At 35.9% G+C, this 24,029-nt stretch overlaps 1 protein-coding gene across 2 annotated transcripts in view; it reads left to right on the forward strand.

The window, feature by feature from the left end:
• The first annotated feature begins 16,325 nt into the window (after window positions 1-16,325).
• Window positions 16,326-24,029, forward strand: part of LOC150106340 (tetraspanin-14-like) — a 136,523-nt gene continuing 128,819 nt past the window's right edge. The window contains exons 1-2 of one of the 2 annotated variants that reach the window (XM_090392378.1): window positions 16,580-16,684; window positions 19,541-19,671. Coding sequence is in view for 1 of the 2 variants with exons in the window: in XM_090392377.1 (XP_090248503.1) it covers window positions 16,595-16,684 (90 nt within the window). In the remaining variant the exon portion in view is untranslated. Of the gene's footprint in view, window positions 16,685-19,540; window positions 19,672-24,029 lie in introns of both variants that reach the window. The other variant, XM_090392377.1, reaches the window with a different exon arrangement.

Genomic DNA, 24,029 nt, shown 5'->3' on the forward strand with positions numbered 1-24,029 from the left:
GTGCAAATATTCAATGAACCTTACGTGGTAAATTGACAAGCATCCTCTGCTTAACAGTCTTGAACAGCCTGTCGAAGTAATTATCAAAAAAAAAATTAGCTAACGCCTTTTATTCCCTTTATAGAGAGTAGGCGAGGCCTTTATACCCTATCTAGCTTTCAGAGACTGTGTGGGCAGTTCAATCTCCATCGGTAGCTAATCAGAGATAGCTGGCCCATGTCTATCACTAATCATAGCAGCCGCCGATGAAGAGGCTGGCAAACAAGTGCTGCCATCTCTTGGTACCTAACCCTAATAAGATATTTTACTGTCTGAAATAATGTGGGTACTACGGTCGATTTTCTTGAGTTTACGGGATAAAAAACCCGCTTGCCCGTGCCAGAGATCGACTAACTCGAGAATCGGTCGAAGAAAGGCTTAAAAAAATTCCTCCAGTCGGTGACTAGACTTGAACTTAAGTCTGACTTCAAGCGACCAAGCGCAAAGGACGCAAGCGCCACTTCCACTGAGTATATTTTTATTAACACTAAAGCATCTATGTACAATCAAAATAAATATATATACAACTATTTACAATATATACATTTGTACATAGAATGCTTGTTCTAATTGACATTTTGATTTACATTTCTTGAGGCTACTTCTACTGAGGTTATTTGTATCAACAACAGCAGCTGTGTACATTTAAAAATAAATATATATATACAGCTATTTACAATTTGTACATAGGCTGCTAATTCTATTAGGCATTTTCATTTACTCGTTACCATATACTTATGACACCTGTTTTCCAATCACTGTTTAAATAAGATACAACATCACATGCTCAATTTCTATTTTCCTTATTGTCCTATTGAATTGCTTGAGCTGTTATTTTTGTTGGTATATGTTACATAGTGATTTCAGTCTATTTATAAGTTCCATTATCAGATCAGTCTATTCTCGTTTATATATATATATATATATATATACATACATACATACATATACATATACATATATACATACATATACATATATACACACACACACATATACATACATATATACATATATACACACACACACATATACATACATATATACATATACACCCACCCACACCCACACCCACACACACACACATATACATATACATACATATATATGTTAGCATTGACATTTTCCATATGTACAATTCGTTTTACATATATCTTCATTTTATATCTTTGTTCACATATTTTGGATGACTATTTTATTAACTTAATTTAAATGCACATCTTATTCTTAAAATACATACATTGCTTATGTTTTTATTTACATTTATATATGTATATATTTTGGTAGTATCTCTATATCTCATGCAGATTTTATTTTTTTGTAGGCACTCTTATTTTTACAAAAAAGAATTCCATCTTGCTTTAACATTATATTGTTTGCTTAACTTAAGAGGTAAATCTGTAGTTTCTTATATACAAAGTTTTCTGAATTGCAGAATTAGTTACAGGTCTATAAATGGATAATATATCCTATTAACATTTTGGGTTATTATCATGTTATGAACTTATGTTATCTGCATTTCTTACAATTGACATTTCTACCGTCCTTGTGTCTGTATATACAAGAACATATACATATGTCTGGTAGTATATCTTAATCTACATATTTATTACTAGAGTAGTATTGACTTATCTTAAGGAGTAATTTGCTATTTACTTTTCTTTTTTTTTTTCTTACACAATTAGATATACATATATATATATATATAACATTCTTATCCCTTATATATAGGCGTACCTATATATTATTATTAATATTTTTATTATTTTTTTAAACTTTTACTTATTTATTTATTTTAATTATTTTATATACATATATACTTTTTTTTTTACTTTTTTTATTTTTATTTTATTTTTTTCTATTAGATTTGATATCTTGTTGTCATTATTCCTCTCGTTGTGGCGAATGAGCCTACGTTTAATTATTTTATATACATGTATACTTTTTTTTAAATTTTTTTATTTTAATTTTATTTTTTTTTATTAGATTTGATATCTTGTTGTCATTATTCCTCTCGTTGTGGCGAATGAGCCTACGTTAACAGCACCTTTGTCTGGGATTATGCTTTTTGTTCAGATAGTGGGTTATCATTATTGTCTACCACTAACTACGGGGGTTCCATTATCGGTATAAGTTTTATTTTTCCTTCTTCTTCTCTATCTTCAATTAGGCCGAGTTTCCTCCATTGCTGTGTTGTTATGCTTTTGGTTTGTGCAGTGTTTATGATAATTTCCTTTAAATAATTGTTAATTTTTGCTAGTATGTCTGGTCTGGTGTCTCTTCCGTGTATTTTGTCACATCTGTGGGACCATATTGCATACATTGTTATTATTATGATTATTAGTTCTGTTTTTTTTCATTTTTTGGTGTTCCAACCAAAATAATGTGTTTGCAGAGAATGGTTGTGTCTTATGTAGGAATTTCTGTATGGTGTTCCATACTGTGGACGTTTTGCTACAGAACATCATAATATGATATATTGTTTCTGGGTCGGGACAGAAATGACACTTCGCTGGGCCTTGTAGTGGGATTTTTTTTTTTGCTACACACCACATTTTTGTGGGGAGACAGGCATGGTGTACTTTATAGAAGAATGTTTTGTATTTTGGTGATATTGGAAGTCGGAAAACTTTGCTAAGCACTGGACTTAGCCTAATTTCTCCTTTTCTTATTTCCCTGTGTTGGGGAGGTGGGAATGTCACTTGACTTAATGTTTTATATAGTTTTCTTGGTTTAATTGTCAGTAAGGTTTCGGTATCTGAGTGTTTCATTATATATGTGTACCCTTCGGCTATTTCTTTGAACATTCTCGGGCTTGGTTTTTTTATATCTGGAAGTGAGCTTATAAACCTATGCGACAAACACTTTTGTAAGAATGTTGCCGCATAGGCATGATAGGTTTTTGTGTGTGCTCGGGATGCTGTTATTGCCCTGCCGATGAGAGTTTTCAGATGGATGTTTAGCAATGCAAAACCTCCAGCTTCAACTTCATGGAAGAGTGTTGATCTGCGCATGGGTTCATACTGAGAGCCCCAGATGTATGTATACAGCGCATAGCCTGTGTATTTTTTCGGCCCACCTTCCGTGATACGGGGTGTTGTGTATCTTGTACTACAGGCGAGATGTTAGGTAGAGATGTTGCAAACCCGGGCCCTTCCTCTGACGGACAGCTGTCTAGGGCGCATTGCATTAATTTTCTTCTTTGTGCCGTCATGGAGTTCTTTCCACTGTTCTTCGTGTGATTCTGAGCTTCCGATGTTGATGCCCAGAACTGGTATGTAATTATTCACCTGTATTCCTGAAGGAATCTTTGGTTGGTTTTCCCACTTGCCAATTATTTTGCAGTGGGATTTTGCCAGATTCACATGCTGAGGCTTTGCTGAAGTATTTTGAGTGTTGTGTCCAAGGATTTTTGTGTTCCTAGTGTTAAAGTGACGTCATCAGCATATGCCAAAATTTTGGCGTCACTTTCTCCGTGTATATGTGTTCCTTTGATATTGTTGTTTGTGTTAATGGCTATAATGAGTGGTTCTAGGGCTAGAACAAATAGAGCCATGGATAGTGGGTCTCCTTGCCGGATGGAACATTTTATTGGGAAAGAGGCTGAGAGATTTTTATTAATGATCAGCCTACTTTCCGCGTTTCTGTACAAAAGCTTAATCGTTTCTTTCCAGTTTACTCCAACTCCTATTCGGTCTAGTGTTTCAAACAGGTATTGGTGGCTAACTGTGTCAAATGCCTTTTGAATATCTAGACCCATTACAATACATGGATTTTCTGTGAGGCTGTAATAATCGCAAATGCATTGGAGGTGCATTATTGTGTCAAGAATATTTTTTCTTTTCACTGCACATGATTGTGCTGGTGAGATAAGTTTATGGAGGTGCTTTTGTATTCGGTTTGTAAGTATTTTAGATATTATTTTGTAATCAGTATTCAGTAGGGTTATGCCTCTCCAGTTTTTTATGTCTTGTAACTTCTGTTGATCCCCAACCTTTGGTAGTAGTACAATGTGTCCTGTGTTGAATTTTGCTGGCGTTGTCTGTGTTGTAATCATCGTGTTGATCATTTTAATAAAAATATGTTCAAATTTTGGGAAGTATTCTTTATAGAATTCGCCTGTTAGTCCGTCTTCACCTGGTGATTTGTTATCCGGGAGCTGTTTCACTATAAGAGGCATTCTGCTACGGTGATTGGTGCGTCGATCTCCTTAGCCTCCTGTTGGGTTATTTTGGGGAGGAGTGAAAGGAATTATTCTCTTTCTTCCTGACTGCTGGGTTTTTCTTGAAATAGTGAAGAAAAGTATTTTTGAACACCACGAATTATTTCGCAGTCATTATTTAGGGTTTGGCCTTCGTATGTTATGGTTTTTATTCTCTGTTTTGCGTTCCGTTGTTTCTCAAACAGCCATGCTGTCGAGGTCTTCCCTTCATCATTTTCAATTATTTTGAGACCAGCACATAGCCACGCTCCTTCTATTTCCTGAAACTGTTTCGCTGTTATGCGGTTTTTAATTTCTTTTATTTCTGTTCTGATGTTTTCATTATTTCTGTCATGGTGGTGATACAATTTTGATAATTTCTTCGTGTCAGCGTTCTGTTTGTTCCTTTGTTGCTGCTTTTTTATTCTACTAATTTTGATTGCTGTTTGTTTTGTCATGTGTTTAAATTTCTCCCAGGCTGTTATAGAATTTTCTATGGATTCTATTTCCTCAACTATTTTCTCTATGTTATTGTTGAATTCATCGTCATCTTTAAGGTGTTTATTAAATTTCCATAGGGGGAAATTTCTGTTTGTAAACTTATCAGCTGTTTCTGTTTGTTGATATTGTAGTTCAGCCATCACCATATGGTGATCGCTGAACATGACAGGTGTGTGTTGTACAGTTTTGATCTTTATATTTCTGAATGTTTGGATGTATATGCGGTCTATTCTAGAGGCGTTTCCGGGTGCAAAATATGTGAATTCTTTCTTTTGGGGATGCAAGATTCTGAAGGCATCTGTTAGGCCACAGTGGGTGAAAACTCTTGTGAAATTTTTCTGCGGAATTAAGTTTGGGTGTTCTTGATCCTTTTTTGGTTGTTCTGTAAAGTTCATATCATCCTGCTATTATTGGGTTATTTTTTTGTTGAATATAGTGTCGCACTTCCTCCCAGAAGGTTGTCTTATGATTATGTGTGGCTGGTCCATATATGTTAATTATGTTGTGTATTTTTTTCTGCCAAAGGAGCTCGACCTCCAGAACTCTATGCCTGATTACGACATTATGGGATAATATTTGGAGGTTATCCGATTTTTTTATTAGTGTAGTAACTCCACCTATTCCATTGGTCTGAGCCTCTTCGGCAACGATATGATACATTGTTTGTAACTTGTATTTGAAGCTGTTTGATGGGTCAGTGTTGTTGTGTAGTCTAGTGTCTTGTATCATAAGTATATCGGGTCTGTGTTGAAAGATTAAATTAACTGTTAGTTGAATCGATGTTTTATTATTTAGCCCGTTTACATTTAGTGTGATGATTTTTAGATTGTGAGTCATAGTTAGAAAGTTAAAAGTTTTCTAGAGCCTTTTCTTTCCGGACACTTAGCTATTTTTTTTTTTCTTTGGGTTTTGACTTCCGGCTTTTGGTGATGTTAGGTGTAAAAGTCATTTTTGCTCTCTTTACTGGGGTCTGTTTAGTATTCCATTCTGATTTCTCTACTTCGTTTTCTAAATCCGTTTTACTTTTTTCTGTAATTTGTGTTACCGAGATGGTTTGAATTATTTCACTGTTTGGAAGTTCTTCATCTTCAACCGGGCAATTATTATTTAATTCTTCATTTGTGTTATTCGGAGTGATTTTTTTTTCTCTGTAGTTTCAGGTTTTGTTACTTTTTCTGAATTTGAAACTGACCTTTGGCTGTTAGTCTCCTCCCCCCCCCCCCGGATAATCCCTTCCTTTGCCTTTAGCGGAGAGTTATTCTCATTACATTCCTCGTGCCCATGGGTGTTAAGCCCTGGGGTGCTGCTCTCATTGACCCGATTCTCTGCCTCATATTCAATACTTGAGGTTATTTCCTGGAAGTCTTCTGCTTTTTCAAGCTCATCGCATGTGTTCGGTTGACTGCCCGAAGGGCGCGCTGCCAACATGGAGGCATATGTCTGCCCTGGACATTGTTTAATATCGTGTCCGATTCTCTTGCATCGCTCACATTTAGATGCTGTACATTCTCTTCTTAGATGACCTACCTGCTTGCATCTGAAGCATACAGGAGGTCTTCCTGGAATGATTACTAAGCCTGGCATTTTAGAAACTTTTATAATGTATGGGATATTTTCTATTCTGGCATCGTCATTCAATGTAATAGTCAATCTTTTTTTGTTGGATAATACATGCGCCCATTCTTTATCTTTTATATTGGATACATTTTCAATACATTCTAGTTTACCAAATGATTCAAAGTGCATGCCAACTAATCTATTAGATATTTGGGGGGCAACCAATGAATTAAAATATCTAATTTTCTAGATCTCACAATGGGGATAATTTCACATGTATGGTTATTAACATTAAGCGATTTTAATTTAGCAAATTTTTCTTTCAAAGAAACATGTTTAAATGAAATTATGAAAACATAACTGAACTTTAAGGAGCCAAGGTGCCACACATCGGAACCTCTTATCTTGCCTTTCAAACTTTCGATGATATCCAGTTCTGTATATGGGGCACCAGAAGGATCACACTTTAGGATGCAGGCCTTGCTCCAATCTAGTTCATCTGGGAGATTCAACGATGAGAGAACATCTGAATTGAAATCCTTCGTTGTACTGGTAGCAGGTGACTGAAAGACGGTCGCTGTTGCCTGTTCCATTGTGTTATGTAGATTTGTTACTGTAGAGACTGGGGATGTATCCTTCAGAGACCCAGTAGCCTTGGTACTTGAAGAGGTATTGCCAGATGAAACATTTCCTTCTGGTAGTTGTTGAAAGCTAGTAGCCTTAATAGGTGAGCTTGTATTAGCAAGTGAAGATTTTTCCGCGATCGACGACATGCTGTATGAAAGCAGACGGTACGTTAAGGGCAGCGTGCCCGCACTGGTAAGGCTTAGCAGCACTAATCCTCTTATGCTCGAACACTAAGGAGCACACAAAAACACGTCTGCTCTGGTCAGAATTCACGCCACTTCCACTGAGCTACACAGTCCTTGAAGTAATTATTTCCTTAGAAAATAATTACTTCGACAGAGTGTTCAAGGAATCTTCTGATGTCATTCGCACAAAGGCTCTGTAAATAGAAACCAAGGACTGATCCCGACGACAATTGGAATTAATTAATTAATATGTGTAACATTGATGACCTCTGTGATGCAAGCAGTCACATTCATAGTTTCCACAATCATATAGAGACTGTACATAACATACTTTATCCAACCAGTGGGGATTGGTGAAAACTTTAAGTGGAAGAGCTGCATATATAAAATAAGAAAAATGAGGGCCGACGGAAGCGGAAATGCTGCTGGCACCGCCGCCGGGGTAAGGTTCATAAGTTCATTTTTAAGAAACAAAATTTTTATCGTAAAAACAAAAAATTCTTAGAATGATCAATATTAAAATAAATAAGGCCGGATACACCGAATAAAAATTAAAAAATTTGTATATTGCCGCCTCTCTGATCAGACGGCTGTTTACAATTTTACAGCGAGAGCAGGCTAAATGCTTGCATGCAGTTTGTTGTGTCTACTGCAGTCTATCAAAAGTGAAAGTGAAACGGTGAACTGTTTTTATGCACAGAAACGAATTTTCATACAAAACATTTGTTGCAAGTTAACCAGTCGTATGGTACGCATCTCAGTAGCCTACTGACAGTACCGCAGTGCGGACTATCATTTCGTCTGTGTGTCGGGTTATGTAATAATTTCTTATGGGTATAAAATAGAAATGGAATCAAAAATTAAAAAAAAAAGTTATCCGGTTCACAAGATCGTAAGCGTCATGCTGCGAAAGAAACAGATATTAAGAAACAAACTGGGGCTCTTAATAAATCTGATAAAATATTAAAAAATTTGATGAATATTGTAACCAACTCGATACATTAGAAATCAGAGTTGAAGAACAGTGCACATCATCCAGTTTGAATGAAAGTACTATTGTAACTATTGAACAAGACGTATGATTTAAGAAAAAAGCAGTTAGAAGATTTAGTTGTAGTTGACATTGAAACTAACACATTGTTAGTCTCTTTAAATTTAGAAGATCCAAGTGAATGGGGAAATATTGATGAAATATTAGGAGTTGTTTTAATTGAAATGGGGCTTGTTCAATAGAAAAATATAATATATCCCAGAGATACATATGGTCGTAAATTTGGCGACACGTATTATAATAGAAAAATGGAAAACGGGGAGCTCGTGCCAAGAACGTGGCTCATTTATTCCAAAACTTTAAATTCTGTTTTTTCAAACTTTTTGCACCTACTGAATCAAATAGTCTTGTAGAAGGTTATAGCGATTGGAGAAATGTAAGTACCGCTTTGCACAGACATGAGACTAGTTTATCTCAGATGAAAAATTTCTTAAAATAAAAGAAACTTGATAAAAATTTAAAAAACAAAACTACTGTTTATTTCCAGACTCAAAGCATGTAAGAAATGGAAAAGAAACATTGGACGAGTGTTTTAGAAATTATAAAATTCCTTGGTAGTCAAAATGTAGCTTTTCGCAGATCATCTGATAAATTATATGAAAGGAATAACGGCAAGTTTTTAAAATTAGTCGATCTGTTTGAGAAGTTTGATCCCGCTATGGAAAATTATGTTGAAAGAGCCCTACAACAAAACAATAGAGTATGCTATTTGAGTAAAGACAGTCAAAATCGAATATTGGAAACTTTAAGTAACGCAATCAGGGATACAATTTTATTATCAATTCGAAAATCTAAATGTTATTCCATAATTTTAGACTGCACACCTGATGCAAGTAAAACAGAACAAATGACATTATTATTCGCTTTGTTTCCTGTGACAATGGAATGGTCAAGATCAGGGAAAACTTTTTAGGTTTTGCAGCTATATCAGATTCCACAGGACGTGGTTTATGTGCAACAATAATGGAAGAACTGGAATAAATGGAACATTCCCATTGAAGACATGCGAGGTCAAGGGTATGACAATGGGTGAAATATGAAAGGGAAAAATATGGGCCCCAAAATTGCTTTTGAACAAAAATCCTCGAGCTTTTTATGCCAAGTGCTGCTCATACTCCAAATTTAATCATTAACGATGCAGCCAAAGTGAATGCAGATACAATTAGTTTCTTTGCAATTATTCAAGAAATATACGAAATATACAATTTCTTTTCATTCTCTTACAAACGTTGGGCAATCCTTTTAAAGTTCGTAAATATTAACATTGAAATAGCCATCAGAAACGCGATGGGAAAGTAAAATTAATGCAATCCGCCCTCTACGATATCAGTTAGGAGAAATTTACGATGCACTTTGTGAAATTTTAAATAATGAAAACTTTAATAAAGAAACTCAGCATGAAGCACAAACAATATGTTCTAAAATAAAGGACTACAAATTTATTTCCCTCTTATAACTTCATGATTTACTTAACAGAATAAACCCTGTGAGTAAAATGCTTCAAGACAACAATATGAACATTACACTTGTTCTAGAATCTATCGAAAACTTAAAAATATTTTTACAAGAGTATCGATCAGATACAAATTTTAAAGAAGTTCTAAAAACGGCAAAACAATTGATTGAATAGGTGGATGGAGAACAAGAATTTAAAACTGGTGCGGAAGTTCGACGACGAAAGAAGACACGACAATATGACAACGAGCATCATGTCACAAGAACAAAAATTTAGAGTGAATGTATTTTATACACGTCTAGACGTTGAAATGTTTTCGTTAATAGAACGTTTTGAACAACTAAAAACATATTATGATAATTTCAATTTATTGTATAGTTTACTACAAATTAATAACAGAGATTTACAAAAAAATTGTGACGATTTAGAGATTCTCTTGAAGGACGGCGACAATAACGACCTAAATGCAATAGAACTATATGACGAGTTATGTGCTTTCCAGGATATTTTTCGGAAGGATAATTTAAATATTCAAAACCCTTTCGACATTCTTAATTTTATTGTGTCCAATATTTTATCTTTCCCTAACTTTTCAATTCCTTTAAGAATACTATTAACCTTCCCTGTTAGTGTAGCGAGCAGTGAGCGTTCCTTTTCCAAGTTGAAATTGATCAAAATTTACTTAAGAATAAGTATGTCACAAAAAAGGCTTGTTATTTTGGCGTTAATAGCTATTAAAAATGATATATGTGCGGAATTAGACGTTAAGACCATTATTTCTAATTTTGTAAATATGAAATCAAAAACCCTAAAATTTTAATAAATAAAATTTCAAGTATATATATGTAATTTAATTTATTTTCTGTTATTTTTTGATGTTCTTTTTTTGAATACTTATATTAAATATTCTAATTATTTCTGAATTCTTTTCTTATTTTCCCATCTATCTTGAATTTCTTTTATTCTCCTATAAGATAGCTCCACTTAAAAAATTATTAAAAATTTTTTACTTGTTACTAAAAATTTAGTAACTTGTAAAATGCAAGAATTTTTTACACTTTAGTTCAAATAAATTTTAACTTTAATTGAAATTCATTTTAATTTTGTTAGCGATTCGGGTCTCTGAGAAGGCTATAATCCCGGTATCATTATATTCAACGATTAAAGTGAAGTGGCTTTATCAAATTTGCTTTAACGTTTGAGAATTTTTTGAATATTCGGGTTTTTAACGATTATCCTGCCTAGTCAACCCCCCCCCACCCCACCCTGTTCGTTATATTTAGCGAACCAACGTGTGGCTTTTGTGTCAACATTTATTTATCAAAAAAAAAAATCAGCTAACGCCTTTTTATTCCCGTATACAGGAGTAGGCGGGGCCATTTAGCCCTATCTAACTTTTGGAGACTGAGTGGGCAGTTCAATCTCCACTGGTAGACAGATGGCCCAAAGCTATCACTAATTAAGCGGTACGCAGTGAAGAGAGACGGCTCAAATGTGCCGCCATCTCGTGGTCCCTAACCCTATCACAATATATTTTTAATGTCTGAAATAATGTGGGTTCTACGGTCGATTTTCTTGAGTTTACAGGACGAAAAACCCGAGTTTCCGGGAGGAAAAACCTGCTTGCCCGTGCCAGAGATCGACTAACTCGGGAACCGGTCGAAAAAAGGCTTAGAAAAATTTCCTCTAGTCGCCGACTAGACTCGAAACCAAGTCTTCCTTCGTGCGGCCAAGCGCGGCGGTATGCAAACGCCACATCCGCTGAGCTACACAGGCTGTTCAAAATTTATTTAAGAAATTTCAAATAATTTAAATGTGTATTATCGTAAAAGAACCACACACGCTCGAATCGTTACAGGGGCGCTTAAATAGAAATTGCATGCTGGCGGCAAAGACTCTAGCACCGGTTCTGAGAAAAATAATTCATTTTTTTTCCCCTAATCAGTAACCAATTTCAGTAAATTTACATATTAAAAAAATTGCTTTATTGAAAATATTTCACCATCACCACGAACACACACCAATAATAAATGTTTCGTACACAGATATAACGCGCGCAAGCATACAATTTATCTGTGCGACACGTTAGATCGTAGTGCACTTGTTTCTTGTAACGATAATTGAGAAAATATAATTATTTTCTTATTTTCAACAGTGACACTCATCATAATTCAGTCTTGTCTCTATAATAAATAAATAATTATATATTATTTTAACAGAATAAAATAACATTTACCAAAAATATTTCACCCTCACTAAGAATACACACACGAAGAATAAAATTTCATATCTCACAGAAATAACGAGCACAAGAATACAATCTATCTGTAGCGACACTGCTGAATGAGTAGTGTCGGATTCACTTATGTGCAGTGGCAAGTGCAAAAGAATATCTGCGAGTCTAGCCGCAACTGACCGAACGTGATAATTCCGACACTGCGTCAGATCGCAGTGCATTTGTTTCGTAATCTAAAGCATTAATTTAACAATTCCAATTATTAACTATTCAATCAATGTCGAAACATAAGCTGTAACCTTTAACATGTTGTATTGCATTTATATAGTACTGTAAGTATTATTTTTATTTTTTATAAACACAAACAAATTTTCATTTTTTCGTTTTTTTCTAGGGGTATAGTGTCAAAACACCCCAATGCTTATGTACAAGACCCCACTGCATCCTACTCATCTCTACTTTATAGAAATAATGGCTGTTGGGAAAAGTTTATTTTTGTATGTTAAATAAGCCCTTGAAGATGCGCTCAGCCACACAGGCAGAAAACATGTTGAAGAAATACATATACTGTTAATAATAATAATAATAATGATAACAAATTTCTACAAGTTAGAGCATGATTAGTTATTAATTTAATTGTAAATCATCTCCTGGGGTAACATCTAAAAGTAGGCCATTTTCTTATCCAGCGCCTTACTTATGCAGACTCCATTGCGCATTTTTGATAAGCCCTAGCCGGCTGAACACAAAGTTTTCCTCATTTCATAATCTTCTTCTTTTTCTTCTTCTGCAGCTTCTCTCACATAAGTGAGGTCACTGTTGATGATAAGACTCCTCCACATCCTCCTGTCTTGGGCTGTCACCACATCCTCTTCTACCAGCTCCCGCCATCTCTTCTTTGGCCGCCCACGCTTCTTCCTTCCTTGCACATCCATCTGCATGACCTTTCTTCCCACATATTCGTCCTCCCTCCTCATCACATGACCAAAACATCTCAAACTTGCCTCCTGTATCTTCGCTCCTAATTTCGTAACTTTCACTGTTCCACTCACATAGTCATTTCTCAGACGATTCTTTTTGGTCACACCGCACATCCACCTAAGCATTCTCATCCCTGGTACCTCCAGCCCGCTGATGCTATTTTTCCTAAGGGCCACAGTTTCCATAGCATACGTCATAGTTGGCCTCGCTACTGTCCGATAGATTTTACTTTTCAGATTGATCAGCACACTCTTATCACATAACAATCCAGCCATCTCCCTCGAGTTCCTCCAACCCGCATGTATCCTGTATCCCACTTCCTTCTCAGCTCCTCCATCCTCTTCCACTGTTGAACGTAAGTATCTAAAGTCCATCACCTTCCTGATGACATTTCCTTCCAGCTCCAAATCCGTCTCCTGGCCGCCGCCCACGGTGCAACACATATACTCTGTCTTACTTCTGCTCAGTCTCATACCTCTCTCTTCCAGAATTTTCACCATCTTTCCAATTTAGTTCCCATTTCTTCTCTTGAATCTGCACACAGATAGATGTCATATACATACAACATTGTCCAAGGAGCATCTTCTCGCACCTCCTTCGTCACCATCTCTATCACAATATTAAACAGAAATGGACTTAATGCTGATCCTTGATACAAGCCAACTGTTACTTGATAACTTTCTGTCTGTCCCAGACAGGTCCGAACACTTGTCTTCACATTTCTGTACATCTCCTGCACCAACCTGACATATTTCTCCGGAACCTTCTTCTCCTTCAGATACCTCCAGATGTCTTGCCTTGGCACTCTATCATATACTTTCTCCAGATCAATAAATACCAGATGTAGCTCCCGTTGTTTCTCTCGAAACTTTTCCATCATCTGCTGTAACCCAAAGTTAGCATCTGTAGTTGATCTACCAGGCATGAAGCCAAATTGTTCCTTTGCAATCTCTACCTTCTTCCTCAATCTTCTATCAAGAACCCCTTTCTAGGATTTTCATTGTGTGGGACATCAACTTTATTCCTCTGTAGTTTTTATAGTCTTGTGCATCCCCTTTACCCTTGTAGATGGAAACAAGAGTACTCCCCCTCCATTCCTCGGGTATATTTTCCTGTTGGCAAACTTTCATGAACAGGTCCCACAGCAGGTCAATTCCCTCTTCCCCCAGTGCTTACCATGCCTCCACTGGAATCCTGTCGGGGCCTACCGATTTTCCATTCCTCATCCTCTTCATGGCCTCCATCACTTCCACTATACTAACGTTCTGTACCATCCGCTCAGAAGGCTGCCTATCTTCTCTGTGAGTCTTTGCATTTTCCTCATACAAAAGTCCCTCAAAGTACATTCTCCATCTGTTTCTTATGTCCACATCCCTCCATAATACTCTTCCTTCAGTGTCTTTGATCTGCCTCACATGTAAGATGTCCTTTGCTGCTTTATTTCTACTTTTCGCTAGTTGGTAAATTTTTCTCTGTCTTCCTTTGTTTCTCATTGATCAGACATATCTCGACATGCAATGGCCTTCGCCTGTGCCACAATTCTCTTGGCTTCTTGCTTTCTCTCTCTGTACACCTCTCTGTCCTCTTCCACTCTTGACTCGTCCCACTTCTGCTTTGCCTTCCTCTTAGCTGTCACTGCCACTTCTACATTATTATTCTACCACAACCCTTCTTCTGCTCTGTAATCTTTCCAGATGTCTCATCAAGCACCTCGATTGCCCAGCTCAGGATTACTTTTGAATAATGTATCCACCAATCTTCTGCACTTTCCAGTCCATCCGAAATCCTCTCTAACACCTCTCACTAAAATGATTCCTTACATTCTCTTCTTTTAAGCGAAAACCACTTAATTGTCTTCATCCTATGGCTTCCTGAGGTTCTTTTCTTCGATTCTTATTTTGAAGTCAGTGCACAGCAGTCGGTGTTGTTGTGCCACTTGATCTGTTGGAATTACTTTACAATTTGTTACAACCTTAAGATGTTTTCTTCTAGTCAAAATGTAGTCAATTTGTGAACTGTTGTTACTTACCACTCCTAAATGTTATCAAATGTTCTTTCCTCTTGTAGAAAAAACGCGTTCACAATTGCTAGATCAAACGCTTCTGCAAAGTCCACAACCCTCTCTCCTTCCTGGTTCATCTTTCCCATTCCGTGGCCACCATGCACCCTTTCACAGTCTCTATTCTGTCTTCCTATGTGTCCGTTCAAGTCCTGTCTGACAATCACAATCTCGTTTTCTTCTAGTTCCCTCATTTCTTCATCTAACTCGTTCCGGAACTCATCTTTCTCCTGTGCTGTACATCCAACTTGCAGGGCATATACACGTAATACGACCTCCCGCTCTTCTCCAAGACCCAATTTTATTCGCATGATCCTGTCGTTCCTTGTACCCACTTCCAGTACTTCGCCCTTCATTCTGCCACACACCACAATTCCTACTCTATTTCTTCCCTCGTTATTCGCTCCAGATTAGAACAATTTATATCCATCTTCCAGTTCCTTTGCTTTCCCCCCCTTCCACCTTGTCTCCTGCACGCATAAAATGTTCAACTCCCTCATCATGTCTGCCACCTCTCTTCCCCTTCCTGTCATGCTTCTAACATTCAATGTTCCCACTCGAAACATCCTCTCCACCTGCTGGGCTGGCTTCTTTAACCGCACCCGCCCTTGATGCGGTAGCCCTCGTCCACTTCTCGCAGCTGTAGGGCGATGTGGCTGCGCATCGCTTAAGGGGTACGCTCTAGCCCTTATATCATGTTCTCTTTGACTCATCCGATAGCTAGACCTGGCATTGAAGTTTTACGACCGGATGTCCTTCCTGACATCAATCCTCGCCATCAATCCTTGGGACCAGCACATATTGAGGCTAGCCTGTCTCCTTCGGTGTCTGCATAAGACGAAATAACTTAGCAGGATAGGAAAGTTTCACCCCTAGCCCTCGAATACTCTAATGGCATCGGGGGGGGGAAGGAGCAAGGAGAGGAGAAAGAAGCAAAGAAAGAAGGGGAGGGACCAGTCTACAGAATAATATAACAGATGTATATTACATGAAGTAAGGCATGGTCCAGCATCTGGTACCTCGGGTTTGCCATGCCCGTACTCACTAAATGAGCCCTTGAGGTGCCTCTTTTCATAATCCTTTCAATAATAATAATGCCAATTTCCCCTCCTCTCCCTGTATATACGGGAATAAAAAGGCGTTAGCTAATTTATATATATATGTATATATACACCAACCTCATACCAATTAATAATTTCTCAAGATACCAAATGCATTCAACTGTAGGCTGTCCATCTTATACGAATACATTCTTCCTTCGTACTCAATTCACACATCCAAAACCCGAATCTATTCCTCCTACACAGAATTAACGAATGCGATTGGATAACGGATATTTATACTTCATTTTTTTTTTTTTAACAATTTGCAGTTATTTATTTTCTTTGAATTTTATGGGAATCATGGGACGTTTGTTGTCAATTGGGGGATATTCATTCTGTGTTTTGGCATTCTTGCTACATAAGTAAATGTTGAACAGCAACTGGCGGTTTTCTTCGGGTGTTTTTTTATTCAATTTTTAAACATACTATACTATACTGTACGTCTATTTATCTGTATGTATATATCTACAGTTATACAGTTTTATGGATATAAATTCTTTCTTAAGCTTCGAGAAACGCGAAACTGTTTTTAGAGACTTCTTGCATAAAAAAAACTTCGAGGTTTGAATGATTAAGTTATCTGATATGCTAACGAGATATGGCACGTTTTCAAAGAAGAAGGGAGGATTTTACATATATTAGTTCCTGGGTTAAATACGTATTATTTTTCTTTAACTTCTTGTTTTGGGTAAGTGTGCTCTCTGACTTGAGCCTTGTTAAATTGTAAGAATTTGTTTTTTAAAAATAGACCGATTGTTGACTGCATTCAACGTAAGATGGGATGGTTTCTTTAAATCAAACGGCCTTTCATGTAATGAAGACACCTCTACTGCCGTTTTGTTGTGTTATTGTACATATTTATAATTTTATTTAAATCTTTGTTTATGTTAGTTGTGCGGTGGGACTTTGAAATTGGTTAGAGGTAATTTCAATGATGGTTTGCCCTTTTTCTCCCATAGCATCGCGTGTGGTTGTGTTCATCTGTTTCGTCATCATGAAATTCGTGGCATGTACAGGATATGATGGTACTACATGAAAAATTCACATCATTATTAACTTCCTATCTACAATTTTCCTCCAAAACAGTCTGTTAAATGTCAAGACTCCAATATTATCAGGTCTCATATTTCCGTCTTCTAAGGCACTTTTTACTGTATCAATCCACCTATTAGCAAAGCAAGTTTTGTCTGCCAGGTTGGCAGAAAACACTTGCTGTGCTAATCTTTCCTCTCCCATTCTGTTTAAGTGACTATGCCAAACTGAGATTAGCTTTGCTAACACATCCCTGGATGCTAACAATGTTAAGTTCTCTCCTAATATCTTCGTTTTTAATATGATATTGCCATTGATGCCATCAATTCATGCCCCTTAATCTCTCAGGACTCATATCTACAGTCTCTAGTCTCTGGTCAAGTGTTTTACTTCTAACCCAGCTCTTAGATCCATAAGTTAAAATTGGTTTGAACACTGTCTTGTATACAGCTGATTTAGTGTTTTGACTAATTTCTCTCTTATTTCATATAAATTTAGTCAGTTGACTTCCAACCACACCAGCTTTGTTGATTCTGTAGTCTATTTCCATACTTAATTCACCATCTTCACTAAAAATTGTGCATAAGTAGCTGAAATGTTTTACTTATTCTATAAGTTCTCCATTCACAATACAGTTGATATTTTCAATGTTTTTGCCTATTTTCATTGTCTGTCTTTTTAATGCTCACCTTCATACCATATCTATTACAACAGTTATTCAATGTAGTCAGGGAATCTTGCAGACTTGTAGTGGATTTATTTAGAAGTATAACATTGTCCACATAAAGTAAAGAGCTGAGATTAACATTTCCAATTTTGATATCAGGTTTAATATCAATTCATAATGTGATCCATATAGATAATGAATAACAGTGGGGATAATGTACGTCCTTGTCTAACACCAAATTTAATATGAAACCACCTTCCTATACTTCCTTCAATTCTAACTGCTGACTTACAACTCAGATAAAGATAAGTATTGCTTGATATAATGACACATTGACACCATACAACTGTAGTATTTTGAATAGCTTCTCTCTTTGCACCTTGTCCTATGTTTTTTCCACATCTACAAAACTTAAATATAGATCTTTGTTATATTCCCATTTTCTCAACTATTTTTTGTAAAGTGAAAAACTGATCCTGATAGCCTCTATTTGGCCTAAATCCAGCTTGTTTTAATCAAACTTCCACAATCCTTCTCAACTGTTTCTCAAGTATACTTGCATAGATCTTACCAAGAACATTCAGTATAGAAATATCGCTGTAATTCTCACAGTTTTATTTTCCTTCTTATATATGGGTACTATGAGAGATCTACTCCAATCATCTGGAGTTCGTCCCTCTGTTCAGGCCCTCTGAATTATGCAGTGCAGCCACTGTAATATTTTTATATCTTCATATTTGAGCCATTCTGATTGAATGTCATCTACTTTGGCTGCCTTTCCAAATGTCAGGGTTTTGATGGCTTTTTCTACTTCAAGTATGGATATGTATTCCTGATTGCATGCCTTGTCAGTGTTTTTTTACCACTGGCTGTCACTGATTGTTTCATTTAGCATTTTTTGAAGTAATTACACCATACATCAAGGATAGCTTTTTTCTATAGTTTGATGTCAGCTTTATCATCTTTAATCCCTTCATTTCCTCCATTTCTGAGTTTTTTCAACAATCTCCAGGATATCCTGCTACCTTGTTGATATTTATTTTCTTACGTTCTTAACAAAGTCTTCCCATGACTTTTGTTTAGCTAGTTTTACACAGTGTTTAGCTTTCTTACATTTGTCTCTGTATTCTCTAAGAGCACAAGCTGATTTATTTGCCATGAACATTTCATATGCTTTCTTCTTTCATTCACTCCATCTTTCATTTCCTGTGTCCATCATGGAGTTCTGATTTTTCTATCCTTGCAAATAACCTCATCACATGCCTCTCTGACTGAATCAATGTTTTCTTCAGGATTTGCCACTGAATTTCCAAGGTTTGGTTTCTGTTCTCAAACTCTGTCATTTTGTCTTGAATAATATTTATGTATTTTAGTCTTCAGTTCACATCTAAGAGGTGCTCAACTTTATTTGCTTTAAAACTTTCTTACATGTTATTCTTTTCAATATGAAATTCAATTTTATCCTGCTCAAGACTAAATAGTGATTGCTTCCAATTTCAAATCCTCTGTACACTTTGGTGTTCTGCACCAGGGAGAAAACATCACTATCAACAATAACATAGTCAATGAGACTTTTCTTATTCCTTGCCTCTTCTCTTCATGTGAATTTGTGCACATTTTTATGTTGGAACATTGTGTTAGTAATAACCAGTCCATGTCCTGAGCAGAAATCCAATAGGTATTTGCCATTATTATTAGCTTTGCTCTCCAAATTTTCCCAAAATATTTTTGTATGTCTAACAGTCATTTCCTACTTTGCTATTTAGATCTCCAACAAATACCAATATTTCATTGTGTCAGTTGCTTTCTCTAAAGCCTCAAAAAATTCCTCCACTTTTACTTTAGTAGAACCTTCTGTGGGATAATACGCAGAAATAAGTCTCATTGTCCAGTTTCCCATTCTGATATTTGGCCACATCACTCTACTTGAAATTTATTGCCATTCAAGAAGATTACAGTTTCAGTAAGGAAATACTGTGAGTAGACATATTACTAACTATTATAATAACGGAATTAACTCGCATAAATTATTCTTTATTCGTAGAATTTTTACCTGAGTATCACAGGCATCATCAGTACAGGTACAAGGCTAATTAAACAATAACTGTTATATTCACAAAAATCGCAACCTAAGTAGCTAAGGTTAAATTTCCTAAATTTATTTGATTATTATTTATTTATTTTTAATAATTTAAATTTAATTATTTAGTTATTTAATTATTAAATAATAATTATTTAATTATTCAATTATAATAATTTAATTTATTTTTTTTAAAATAAATATATATATGTGTATACAATTATATGTTAGGCAAGATTTGCTGCTTTATAAAGTACTATCTCCCACAAGGGGGAAAGACGTAGACCATCAGATCTGTTTAATTTAGGGGAGTGAAGTAATGTTTCACATGTTTCTTTGTGTAGCCATTCCATTAGGAACTGACTTTTGTGAATGATTTTTGTCTTGTTCCACTTAACTCTGTCTGGTGTTGATGGCATGTTCTGCAATTCCAGACTGTTCAGGTTCAAGGTACTGGATGTACGACTGGTGTTCTTCTAACTGGACCTGAACAGATCTTCCTGTTTGTCCAAAATATGATAATCCACATGAGCAGAGAATCTGGTAGACACCTGGATAGGTGAGATGTGGGAGCTTGTCCTTTGGAGACATTAGGAATGTGGAGATTTTTCTGAAGGGTCAAAAAGCCACACAGATATTTAGTGGTTTTAGCACCTTAGCTATGTGTTCACTAACCCCGTTTACATAGGGAATAGGTATATGTGTAGGTTCTGCTGTACTTGAAGAGGATGCTGGAGCATGACTACTTAAAGCTCTTTTTATGAAGGAGGAATTAATATACTGTAATTCTTTTTATACTTAAAATAAATTACTATTAATTCTTGAAATAAAATTTCCGATCTGCATCTAGACGATTCGGTGATTATGATTAGTCTAGATGTTGTTTCGCTATTTACGAATGTTCCGTTGGCAGACAGCATAGAATTACTACACCAAGAATTTCTTCCATACATTGTCAAATTATCTGAACTTGTAATAAAGTCCGGTTATTTTTCCTTCAAAAACCAGTTATACTAACAAATGGAAGGGACAGCAATGGGTAATCCAATATCTCCTGCTATTGCCAACTACTTCACGGAGCATTTCGAACAGCGTATCTTTGACAACATTACACCCAGACTTAACATTTGGTTCAGATATGTGGACGATATTTTTGCATTATGGAAGGGCACCTCAAAAGAACTACAACAGTTTCTCTCAAAAATTAATGCACTTCATCCAAGGATCCAGTTCACTCTAGAAGTAGAAGTAAATAAGCAGTTAGCTTCTAGACCTCTTGATTCTTTGCCAACCAGATGGTTATCTACAATTCAGTCTATTGGAAAGAGACTCATACAGGCCAGTACATCCATGCTGAATCACATCACCATCCCAGCCAAAAGGCAGGTACTATATAAACACTAGTTCATAGAGCCAACTCCTTTTGTTCTTCAGAAGAACTTTTACAAAAAGAATTACAGTATATTAATTCCTCCCTCATATCCAATGGCTATAAGAAGTCCTTCATAAAAAGAGCTTTAAGTAGTCGTGCTCCAGCATCCTCTCCAAGTACAGAAGAACCTACACATATACCTATTCCCTATGTACATGGGGTTAGTGAACGCATAGCTAAGGTGCTAAAACCACTAAATATCTGTGTGGCTTTTCGACCCTTCAGAAAAATCTCCACATTCCTAATGTCGCCAAAGGACAAGCTCCCACATCTCAACTATCCAGGTGTCTACCAGATTCCCTGCTTGTGTGGATCATCATATTTCGGACAAACAGGAAGATCTGCTCAGGTCCAGTTAGAAGAGCACCAGTCGTACATCCAGTACCTTGAACCCGAACAGTCTGGAATTGCAGGGCATGCCATCAACACCAGACATAGAGTTAAGTGGAACAAGACAAAAGTCAGTTCCTAATGGAATGGCTATACAAAGAAACATGTGAAACATTACTTCACTCCCCTAACCTAAACAAATCCGAAAGTATGACTTCCCATACTGCCATTGAAATATGACTTCTTCATTGCTTTAATCTTGGTATCACCCCTGGGTCTGGCTCTACCCATAATGCATAGCATTATACATCTCCTTACGGAGATGTGCTTTGCATTATGGGATACTAAGGCAATTGATGTGAAGTCATCAGTCTATAGAAGTAGGTGGAGGAAGAATACAACCTGTCAGTACCGGCGACAGGGTATAGCATAGAGGCAGCCTGCCTTATGGCACGGCTTAATAAGGGCGCTTATTCAGCCATACTCTGGTAGGCGCCATCGCTACACTAACAATTCCTGTTAGCTTAACCAGTGTGGAAAAAAGTTTTTTCAAGCTTAAACTGATCAAAAATTATTTGTGAACAGCAATGACCCAAGAAAGATTGGTTGGTCTAGCTCCTATTTTGATAGAGGCGGACATAGCTTATAATTAAAATTTAGAAGAACTTAAAAACAGTTTTATTGTGCGATATCCCCATAGAACAAACATTTAATTAATATTAGTAATCGTTTTGCATTAATGTTTCTCTTGTAATAAAAACAAAATAACAATTGGAGATTTTCTTATTTTTCTCTTATAATCTATCAGGGGTGATATTTAATTGTTTGCCTCAGGGTGATCTAATCTGGCGATGGCCATACAACCTGCGCTTTAGTTTTACATAAGTAGTTAGAAATGAAGAATATACAAGAATACGGCTTAACTTAAAATTAGGTGTAAGACAAGGATGTGCACTATCTCTACTTGTATATATACTGGGGGAAAGTGGCACTTATATCGGAATTGGAAATATTAAGGTCAGCTATTTAGTTTATGCAGATATTGTTATACTCTTTAGTTCAGTGCTAGTCTGAATTTGGCATGAAAATAGCAATAAGAAGAGAAAGACTGAAAATTGGGCATGAACATTGAAATTATCAACTGTGTCTTAAAGGAAGAATTTCATCATCAAATTCCTGATGTGTACCCTCGGGGGGGGGGGATGTAGAGGATAATTATGATGACGCTACATTGAAAAGTTACACCATCATTAGCTTCTGATCAACAATTTGTCTCCAAATTAATCTGTTCTCTCTCAAGACCATATCATCAGATCTTATTTCTGTCTTTTAAGGTACTGTTTATTGTATCAGTCCATCTACATCTTAGTCATCCTCGGTGTCTTTTTTGTGGCAACGTGACAAGGAACACCTGTTTTACTAATTTTTCCTGTCCCATTCCGCTTAAGTAACCATGCTACTTGAGATTAGTTCTACTGACACATTCCTAAATGCTAACAATGGCCAATTATTTCCTATTATCCTTATTTTTTATGTGATACTGCTTTTGATGCCATCTTTTCACTCCACTAATCTTTCTCAAATCTTTCATATCAGAGGTCTCTAGTCTTTGTTGAAGTGTTTTATTTCTAACCCAGCTCTCAGATCTGCAAGTTAAAATTGGTTTGAACACTATCTTATTTACAGCTAATTTAGCGTTTTGACTAATTTCTCTCTTATTCCATATAAATTTATTTATTTGACTTCCTAGCTTTGCTAATTCTGTTGTCTATTTTCATATTTAATTTCCTATCTTCCCTAATAATTGTCTAAATAGCTGAAAGTTGATGTTTTCAATGTTTGTGCATATTTTCATTGTCTTTTTTTTTCCATGTGTGCCCTACTATGCATTACTCTTTAAGTTTGAGGTGAGATAAATGAGCCTTTATGTGTTATGACACTTTACTTGAAAACAATAAATCTCTCACACTTGAAGTTATTTTATAGTTATTTGCAATAAATAAATTTTTAATCAAATTAATGCATTCTTTTTAATTCAATGTTGACCTTACACGATATGCATTACCCATGATTATGTGAAATAGACATGTTATTTAAAAAAATAGTTATGCCTCTCATAATATAATTTCACTAATAAATACAAAATCAATGACTGAAAATCTCACATAAAAAGATTTTTTTTAATAGTATAATTTTTGCCTGTGTGTCACAGGCATCTTCAGTATATATTAAGCTCAAATTAAACAATAAATGACAATTCCAAAAAGCTCCACCTAAGTAGCTAGTGTAAGATAACTAAAAAGGTCAATAAAATTTCCTAACAAAAAAAAAAGTTAGGAAAGATTAGCTGATTTGTAAAGTACCATCTCCCATAAAGGGGATAAACGTATCTTCAGTATATATTAAGCTCAAATTAAACAATAAATGACAATTCCAAAAAGCGCCACCTAAGTAGCTAGTGTAAGATAACTAAAAAGGTAAATAAAATTTCC

Source organism: Typopeltis vanoorti, chromosome 5 (genome assembly GCF_054136105.1).
Source record: "Typopeltis vanoorti isolate ZY-2024b chromosome 5, IOZ_Tvanoo_1.0, whole genome shotgun sequence".
Classification (NCBI taxonomy): domain Eukaryota; kingdom Metazoa; phylum Arthropoda; class Arachnida; order Uropygi; family Thelyphonidae; genus Typopeltis; species Typopeltis vanoorti.